The 10,742-nt window shown below is 32.6% G+C and overlaps 1 protein-coding gene across 1 annotated transcript; it reads right to left on the minus strand.

The window, feature by feature from the left end:
• Window positions 1-549: 549 nt before the first annotated feature.
• LOC111082997 (BAG domain-containing protein Samui-like) lies at window positions 550-6,462 on the minus strand. Its single transcript, XM_013927657.2, has 2 exons — window positions 6,196-6,462; window positions 550-1,969 (listed from the first exon to the last, which is right to left on the minus strand). Exons 1-2 carry the CDS (start codon window positions 6,373-6,375, stop codon window positions 740-742), a joined length of 1,410 nt encoding a protein of 469 aa, XP_013783111.1. The 5' UTR covers window positions 6,376-6,462; the 3' UTR covers window positions 550-739.
• Window positions 6,463-10,742: the final 4,280 nt, after the last annotated feature.

The raw sequence follows: 10,742 nt of genomic DNA on the forward strand, positions 1-10,742 counted from the left end.
TTCCAATACTATAGCACATGTAACAGAACATGTACAAATCCTTGTTTAACTGCTACTATAAGAATATCTTAGGTACTATTATTTTGGAAGTAACACAGAACTACAGTAGCTTGACTGCTACACTAACAGTACACTAGTAACACCAACAATTAAACAATCTGATAAGTATTGAAATATTTAAAGTTTCACTCTCTTGTCCCAATTGCTACTAATACCAAAATAGGGTGGTTTTTACTTTAAAACATAAGATAATTATTCTTGTTGCCAGAACGTAATAACTTACATCTTTCTTTGAAAATCACTAAAAATAAGTGTTGATTCATGGGATCTAATTTCTTCCATGCTTTAAAACAGTTAAAAAAACAATGTTCATGCAATATAAACACAGACACTCAAAAGTCAAGAGAAAATGCATGAGAACTTTATAAAGATAGTACTAATAATTCTAAAAAAGTTAGTATATTATTTACATTTGAAAGCTTAGTTGATTTATGTCAAAATAAACTAAAGAAAAAGTAATTAAATTAGTATATCAGAGATGCAATACTGACATTTCTTTCCAACTGATCAAAATAATCTTTCCAACAATCATTTTCTCAAAAGATAAATTCTGACATCATCCAAACATTTATGAAAAGATTTTTTGAGACCCACTACTAGAATGAAAAATGTATTAATGTTTACTTGATTCTATTCAGGTTGTCTCATATTCATTCACAAGAATAACATGAAAACTAATTTACAGTTTTGTGTGTTGATCACTCTCCTCTTGTTCTTCTGGTTGTTGATTAAGAATGTCTTCATTTCCTGAGTATGACTCTCCACCATCTTTGACAGTTGCATTAGAAACGGTTTCTTCATTACAGTCCTCAGACAGAGGTTTTACTTTAGCTTCCAGTTGTGCAATACACTGCTGAACATCTTTAATAACAGCTCTTCTGGCTTTCCGAACCTCTTCATCTCCAAGAGTGATGACATCATCAAGCTTTAGCATACACCTTGTCAACATCTCATCTAAGTATCCATACTTTTTCTGTCTATTGATGGTAGATCCATCAAATGCTGTTACTTCAATTTTAAGTCTATCAAGTTCACTTCTTATAGCAGCTATTTGCTGAAAGGGGTCTAGTTGTTGGGATTCTGAGGGTCCATCACAACTGTCACTTATTGTACTTGAATTTTGCTGTTGGGTACTACAAGGCAAATCACTATTATGTCCTTGATAATGAGATGATCCACCATTAATATTTATTCTTGTTACATGACAACCTTTACTGGAGAAATTGTTACCAGAATGTGGTTCCTCGGCCCTGAGAGAAGAACAAGGATCTTGGTGATTGACAAGCAATTGAGGAGAATCCTCTTGAGTCTTTGGGAAATCTTCTTGTGTTTCCTTTTTGATTGGTACATAAAAAACTTTTGTTGTTGATGTATGTGGACTCTCTGAATCACAATTACCTCGAGCTGGACAATTTTGACTAGCAGAGTCTTGTCTATTGGACAAAGAATGCCATGTACTACCTTGACTGCCACTAGATGAGCTGCGGTTTTCAAAGTTCTGCCTCAGCTGCTTTATACTTGGACTACCCCAGTCCTCTCCTTCAGAAGGGTGCTGTTGGTGTGATCTGGTTTTTGCTTCTTCACTAGTACCATCAGAAGCATATCCTGAACTTGTAGAGCCATCCCGAGGCTCCACAAGTATGGGAATATGGTAAATGCGTGGTTCAAGAGGTCTTCTTTGGGATTGTCCAGGCTGAGCATCACTGCCTTGAGATGATGTCTCTGACTCTGAAGTACACACATACTCACCACTTGTTTTCATAGGAGCACCCTTTTGGTGAATTACCTTAATCGGTATTTCCTCTTCATCACAATTCCAGTTACTAAAGGATGATCCTACTTTGCGACAAATGTTTGGACTACTAGAGTTGGATTCTGATGGGGAGTTACTTCCATCACCATGCCCATGCTATAAACAGAAAATATTACGATAATATGTAATACCTACTGAAAATAATTATGTTGGAAGATACAAATTTAAGAATTAATATTCTGTAAGAAAACTTAGAAAAGTACAATTGAAAAAGCATATAATATCACACATTTTGGATAAAACTGTCAATAAATTCATACTTTAATTACAAGTTTTTATTATCATACACATCAGCTATAAAATTAATTGTTTCATTACCTCATGTACTTGTAAAAAATACTTATTTAATTTCTTGACTTCAATAAAACATTTTATTTTGAAATGATACAACCATTAACTCTGAAAAATCTCCTTAAATAAATATTACTATTTTTCACATTTCATTTCTGAAGTACAACTAAACTAGTTAGACTACAAATACAAATTTTGCTTGACACTTGTAGTTCAAGGAGACAAATAGTAACCACACATAATTTTTTCATGAAAAGTCATCATGAAAGAACAATTTTTTTAATTAACTGTAAAATAACCTGGGTGCAACAATTCAATACAACTGTTATATGGTTTGTTTTATTGCATTACTTAATTTATTTTTTTTAATATGGGATTTATATAATATCTCAGCTTTGAAAAATTAAAACAATTTCACTGTGATATGTTCTTAATGAAAAAATTAAAAACTTCATTATTGTAGATTTCAATTACAGATTTCTATGCCTTCCTCAATTCTTTGAAAACTTTAATCTTTGTTTTGTTTCAAAAAACTACACACAGTTTTACTGTGTTTATGATCACTGACATAAAAAAATAACCTTTTTATCATAATAAAATAAACATGCTGACACTAATAATGTGACTGATAATAAGAATACCTTGTAACTTATTTTATGCTTGAAGGTCCATTTGTATTTTCAAATCAAACTATTAGTGTTATTATGTTTTTGTTTAATTATTATTATGGTTAATTAATCAATAACTTTATGTTAAAAACGATTATGGCTATTAATTTGCTTGGAATGGTGACTGTCAAATATTTGTTCTGCTTGCTGCAGATCGTACAAAAAAGCTTACTGTATGTAGCTATGAGCATTGTATGTAGCATCAAATGTGTGTAAATTATATATTTTTTCTATCCCATTTCAGCTGTTTTGAATTTTAAATTTTGTAAAGTGTGGGATACCTCCAACATTTATATTTAAAATGCAATTCAGTCTAAACATACTTACCAAAACAGAAAGACTAATGTTTTTTATTCAAGCATGATTGATGTTTTCACATATTTTCACTCAAATGTTCTAATAATTACATTTTCAAACTTTTATGCAAGAAGTTGGTTTCTTTACTGTAGCTAGAAGTTATATCTAAGATAAGTAATTTAGATCACCTACTCTGGAAATTATACTGGCAAAGTGCTGTACATTCGATCTTGATTTCTATCAGCCATTACTTATATTGCTGTTCTGGCTCATTTTCCTTTATACAATTTTATGTGCTAGAGTATACTTTAACACCATATTATCAATACTTGCCTGTTTCCCCAGAGAGGCTGTATAGACAGTAGATTTAATATATATATATATATATATGTTACTTGTCAAGTTATTTAGGTAGAGGACTTGCACTATATTCAGAGGTCATGTTAATGCAAAATTCTGCATAACATACAAAGGGAATATCAATACAACAAAATAACAGCACTTTATATCAATGTATATCAATAAACCTGGCATCAAAGCACAATTAATACAAATTATAATACAAGTTTTAATTTCTTAATCTCAAAGAGAAATGTTTAAATAAATTCTCATCATTTTCTTGTCTATCTTGTAACACTCATCCCTATATGTAGTTTAACAGAAACTACACATTTATAGTACAGATAGTGCTGAGACAGTCTAATTTTATAGCATCTGATTTTCTTGGTTTATGGAAATATCACATCCTGTCTTTCATAAATTGTCAGTAATTCTTTCCAACATTGAATCTTTAACTATTTATAACCCACAGAAAGATTTTGATTTACTGATTTCTGTATAAGACTACCGACAACAAACAACAATGTTTGAATTATTTGGTCTACAAGTTCACATGAATCAGGTAGGTGAATTATTTTAAGGCACTTATATTTCAGTTAAAAAGGAAATTAAATTATAATAGATAGGGCACTGTATACTCTATGTGTGTTATTTTATCTACTACTACCACTGTTACAAAAAAATAGCATTAAGTTTTGTTAGTGGCAAAAACAAACAAACAAGAGCCTAGATGTAAGTACTCAATCTTGTTTTTTTATGTATATTTTTTCTATATTGTTATATAAGTAGCTCAAGCAAAAAACTAGAAACTTAGTACGTTATACAAGATAACATGAGACTGTTTATAGAAATAAATCTAAATTTATTTCTAGTTCAGTAAAAACAATTACTAAACAACTAGCCATTTTATTAAATAAATTACATAACATTCTATATAATAAAATTAAAAAATAAATAGTAATAATAAGAAACTTTTAGGATAATAAAAATTTATGAGTCAGAAAAACATTGAGGACTTTGAATTAAGGTAAACAATTTGTGGAGCTTTATATTTTATCATTTACAAGTTTTAAGTATTGTTTATGGATTTTACATAATTTATAATAATTAATAAACTTTATAAAAGTATTTTTTATTGGTATTTATGTCTCTCTCTCTCTCTCTTTAAAGAAAAATTTGGAAATACTTTGAATCTTATTTAAATAGCTTGTTGATTTCTTATGCTTTTTTTAAGTTATGTTTTATTTACAAGTTTTAATTATTTATGTTTTATAATTTAATTTTTTTTTACTGTTTTTGGATTTATATTATTTTTAGTGTATTTTTACTGGGATGTATATGGTTTTTGTTTTTTATATATGTTCATATAAAAATAATGTAGTATTGTTAATTAGGTTGGCTGAAGAGCAATCTTAATGATACACAGTACTACCAACCCAAAACCAGAATAAACAAATGATAATTCAAACCAGGTGGTGCTTTAAATATATTAAATACACTATAGAAGTTTACATCTATTTAATGTATACATTTGACATATTGGATATATATATATATATAATAACATAACCAAAACAGACACCATTAAAGAACAATTTTATAATGAGAAAATAACTACATACTAATTTAATGCAAAAAACTATTAGGTAAGATCAAACTAATAAATCATTCTCAACGTGTTTTTAAGAGAATTTCTTGCCTTACTAGTACACTTTGTCATTTTCTTATAGTTTAGTCAGAGAAACAATGGTAATTATTATAAATGAAATTTCATTTAATTTTAAATATGTTAATAGCTTGTTCTTCTAAGGCATAGTATTTTGTGCAAGTTGCAGAACATTACTTTTTTTTTTATTAAACCCAAATTTTTTAAATTTGTATAAGCTTTAGAAGAACAAGTTGTTAACATTATAAATAAAATTCCCAATAAATATTACATTGTTTTCTTACAAACATATTGTTGTTACTCTAAATCATTTATACAGTTTATCATCATGGATGTTATCAAAAGGTTTTCACAGAATCACACACTTCCTTGACATTCAACCTCTTATTCACAATAACATTTTGAAATTTTTCCACAACTTCACAAACATAACTGAACCAGCAGAAAATAATTAAGGTACCAAAAATCTACTATCAGTGACCTTATTTTACTCAATCTTAACTACAATGAATCAACATGTTAACAAAATAAACTGAGCAGTTTCGAAACCCCCGAATGTACAAAATAAGAGCTAAAGGTCTCAAGTATTGAAGTAGGCAACTCTCCAAATAATTCACATAATAGTACAAAAAAATTAACAAAATAATATTGATTCTCCCTAAAATTTGGTTTAACCAACAGTTTTTAGTTTCACCAACGTCAATGTTTTTTTTTAATCGATGGTTACCTACCAAATATACAAAACTGAATAAACCTTACCTCTACCCTCTATAAAACTTAAGTAATTCTTCAATAAAATTCCGTTCAATTCACAAAAGCTCAAAGTCAAACACTAACACCATCAAACCAAGTTGTAACCTATCTTGTAAGCTGTTCTTGTAGTTGTATAATCAATCCTTTATCAATTAATGAACCTTTCCGGTTTCTATAAGTAATTCTAAACTTAAAAGGCACGCGCAAACAAAGTATCTTATATTTTGACTTTAACTTTATGTGTAAAACAATCAGTAAAAACCATTCTCAATAAATCAAAGTATTTTAGGAATAATAAAAATTCTCACCCCAAACCCTCCGTGATGAAATCTTCCATGCCAGTCAGGCCATTCTGGACTTAATTGGGTTGCTTCACAAAACATACCACGATCTTCTTCGGGTCGAAAACCAAAACGTTTGAGAAATTCTGACCTACGTTCAGCTTGATTAGTGTCCGAAAATTGAAAAGGAAATTTTCGTTGCTCCATATTTATCCTTTAATTTCGTAACTCAATACTACACCTACCCTTCCCAGTAAAAACGTAATTCTTTCTGGAACGTCATCCTCTCTGACCAATCAAATGTTTTTCAATTATATAGGGTGGGTGAAGTAGGTGTCGCTTTTTAGTAAATTTAAAACGAACAATCTTATGATGTTTTGAATCGTACAAATAAATTATAATGAAGATATGTACAAGACGGATTATATAAATTATTAGGTTTTGTTTGTTCGTTTGTAGTTAAGCACAAAACTAGACAATGGGCTATCTGTGATCTGCCTATCACAGGTATCGAAATCCGGTTTGTAGCGTTTAAGTCCGCAGACATCCGTTGTGCCACTAAGGGGCCAAATTGCAAAGAATAACGCTCATGATTTGTTGTTTGTGCGATACTGATATGTTTTGGTCATAAACTTTAATAATAAATAATATTATAAATGGACTAAAAGAAGAAACAGTAAACTGTCCAAGAACAATAGCATAGTATGGCATTTTTATACGATACATGATCAAATTAAAATAATATTTCACAAATCGGAATAAAATTTATACGATTTCTGGAGCGTGGGAAGTCACTATTTAATTACACAATTATAATTCAATTTTTTTTTCGTAAATAGGTTATTTGTACCCTAAACTTTTCCCTGCCCCAGTGGGGTGGTGTACTTTTTCACAAATGTTCTGTGATAATGAAGGCTTATTATTTTACAGTAAACTTTTTCACAGCATCAGCTTGTGAAGTGTCCATATTCCTTTATCATCCCTCAAACACGTCTCTTTCTCGTTTATTCTTTATGGAATGAGGAATCTACACAATAACGAAAATAGTCTTCTTACCTGTTTAATTTTTATGAAATTATAACGTATATAAGAATGAAAACAGTCTCTTTACTTAATTCAAATATACATCAACTTTTACACTAGTCACGTTCTGATTTTAATAATTACAACATTTTGATATATAGTATTTAGTCATTATCAGGTAAGAGTTACGTGATATGATGACTCAATACCATGGATCGAATGTTGTAACTATTAAAACCAAAACTTGACTACTGTAAAAGTTGTTGTATTGTATTTTTGAATTAAATATTCGGTTCAGTAAGTTATTCATTAAACGATCTCTTTACTAGTTTATTCTTTACGGAATGAGGATGTAGAGAAGAATGAAAACAGTTTCTTCACATATTTTTTATGTAATGAAGTTGCAGAGAAGAATGAAAATAATTAATTACATTTCTCATAAGACGTTAAGTTAGGCCTATTATATTTTTAAAACTACATTTCTAATCTATCCTCTTACGGATTTTCGAGAATTAGAAGAGTGTATAATAATATTATTTCAACCATACTATATCGTCGAATCCACTACCTATGACGCGTTTCGCTCAAACCAGAGCTCTTCATGCCGGCTGGGATATAACCAATATAGCAGTGGCCGGGAAAATATTAACATAAGCCATTTGTGACAACAATCGTTTCGGTGTGGACGTCTTTTAGAAGCTGGCGAAGTATGACATTATTAATTATATTTGTCATAAGACACGTTGTATCCTAGCCGGCCTGAAGAGCTTTACATTCCTAATCTAGTCCCTCACAAATTTTCCTGTTAAAAATATAACAGGCCTAACATAATTTCTTATGAAAAATTAATTAACTATATCTTGCTTCGGCAGCTTCTAAAATGGGTACACACCATAAGAACAGAAACAGTTTCTATACTTGTTCCTTCTTTGTGAAATGAGGATGCTAACAAAAATGAGAATAACATTTTCCTTACCTAAAAATGTATTTGAGATAGATATTTCTCTCTGCACAACAAACAGCTATTATTAGAGTATGCCACACACCTTGAATGATGCTCCCACATCTGCACATGTTCATCATCATCATCATAGACAGCAGTACATCGATAATTCTACCGATGCTTAGCTGTCACACAATCATGAATTATTATTACAAGAAAATGGGGACAAAAGTGGGATCTAATACGCCATGAATACGGAAATGGTGGATCACATACAGGCAGGGGCACAGCATCTAAGCCATGCATACACAATGGACTCGCCCAGAGGACGCTGATGTCGCAAAGCCGCAAGGAAGCCACTGCCACGCACATGTTAATGTGTAGTGTGCCAGCCTATTATGTAATTATTATTAGACTATAGCCCTCCAACAACAGGAGGGCAAAACATCCCCCATACACATTAATCCCCATGTGAGTTAGCGTTAGAACAAAAATTCATTCTTGATAAGGCAAACAAATTCACCTGAAGTGGGAAGGAAGGGGTGGTGGTGGATGGTGTAGAGAGGTATCTATCTGAAATATATTTTCAGGTAAGGAAAATGTTAACTTTAGAAATGCTACTCACCTCTCTGTATAACTAACAACTAGAATCACACACTGAAAATGGTGGAAGGGCTAGTGCAGATAAAGAAATTACAGATGAGCTCCTTTCTGAAAACATAGCTTCAGAAAGGGAAAGCCACCGGAACTTGTCATCCACTAGGGGTAATCTAGTCGGCATCACTCGGTAGAATACCATATATATTGCAGAGGTGGGCAGAATGTAAGATTGCTCAACTGGCCATTATCTTACATGGAGCCAGTTGAGCACTAGTATGTAGTGTGGCTAGGGTTATAAGTCAGGCTGTTCTGTATTGGATAAATGTTTATTACAATAATCAGGTGCAGGAAGAAATACCCCAAACCTCTTCTGGCTGAACTAACTGCTGAGAATGACTTGGTTCATAATATATAGTGGTGACCTGTACTACACTTCGAGGAACATGCTAGCCTTATTTTCCATCACAGAGTATGTTTACTCAGTCTTATACCAGTGGGATTACGCCATCCCAATGAGAAACTCTTTCATAACAATCTCACTGTATACTTGGGACTGGAGAACCACGAATTCTTCCTTTGTTCCACGTGAAGAAAAGTGGAGAGAGAAATTTGTGTGGGACAGAGAATACTAGAGATGCTTGGGCAGAACAGGAAACATCACATCTGTACAGTCCCATACTGATAGACTGTGCAATGGGTTACTGTGACTAAATATAGCTGGTGCTAGCAGGTGCACAGAAAGTTGCACACCTGGTGTTCTTTTTTCATATTTTTCAAATGCTGAATGGAATGGCAGGGATTTTTCCTCAAATCTTGGGAAGGAAGGAAGATCAACTTATTCCTATGGTAAATAATGCAGAAGGAGGTCAAGAAAAAAGTGAGAACGACGACTTCCACGTATGAGAAGGTGAAGAAATATATGTGATGCATATAAAAGGAGGATAAGCCACACCATAGCAGGGAGAATGGAGAAGCCACTCTGTGGGTAGGATCCAGGCTTAGGTGAGATAGTCAATTTGCCACCAAGGCCTGAAATCGTAAGACATGATAGACTGAAATTAAATGTTATTGTTGTGGGCTCAACAGAGTATCCTCAGAGAGAGTAAAACAGGTCCTAGGAGTAAGTGCCTCCTTGTTGGGGGATGAAACAAACAACACAAAACGTGTCTGAATGGATAATAAGAGCAGACAGAAGTGACGACAAGCCTGTGGAGCAGCCATAGAGAAAACTTTCTTCTAAAGACCAGATAGAAGAAATGGATCAGGAATCCAGAACTCATCACTTGAACAGAGACACTGGTGGAAAGATTTGTTTGGAATATTGGTTGTAATCAAGTACAATACAATGTACCATCTGAGCTGTGCTCACAAAGGATATGGAAAGTCCACACATGTAAGTGGAATGAACCCACAGACTTATTTCTGAGCCCTGAAGGGCTCCAAACAGACGTAACTATGGGTAATGCAGAGGACGAGGAATGTCCAGGGTAGTTTGAGATCAAGTGAGCCACCTTGACTTAAAGAAGGGAAAGTAGACAGAAGATCTCTGAATATACCTATATCGGCAGGCCAGAAACCACTGAAGGGGACATATGTGAGTACAACCAAAAAGGAGCTCAAAAGAAAAGAAAGTCCCCTCAAAAAAGAGACAACTCCATTCATGAAGGAAATGAAGACATGGGAGCCTTAGTGTCAAAAGCTGTCTGTTTCAAAAAGATAAAAAAAAGAAGACAGTGCTTGTCCCACATACAAAGTGAGAAAGACCCTAAATGAATGAGATACATGGTTGGGTTGAGACTGCATTGGACAGCCAAACCAGCCACCCCAAATGATACGACTCTTGAAAGAGAAGGGAGGTAGCACCAGAGGAAGCCATGTTGGAAGTGGTATTTAGAGGCTAAATGCTCATAAAGTAGCAGAATAATAGACCACAAGAATGTAACCTCTGGGTAAATGCTCACTTATAATGGCTGGAGACGGCTTGAATGGGTAATGAAGAAAAACTTTA

Source organism: Limulus polyphemus, unplaced genomic scaffold (assembly GCF_000517525.1).
Source record: "Limulus polyphemus unplaced genomic scaffold, Limulus_polyphemus-2.1.2 Scaffold2564, whole genome shotgun sequence".
In the NCBI taxonomy this organism is placed as follows: Eukaryota; Metazoa; Arthropoda; class Merostomata; order Xiphosura; family Limulidae; genus Limulus; species Limulus polyphemus.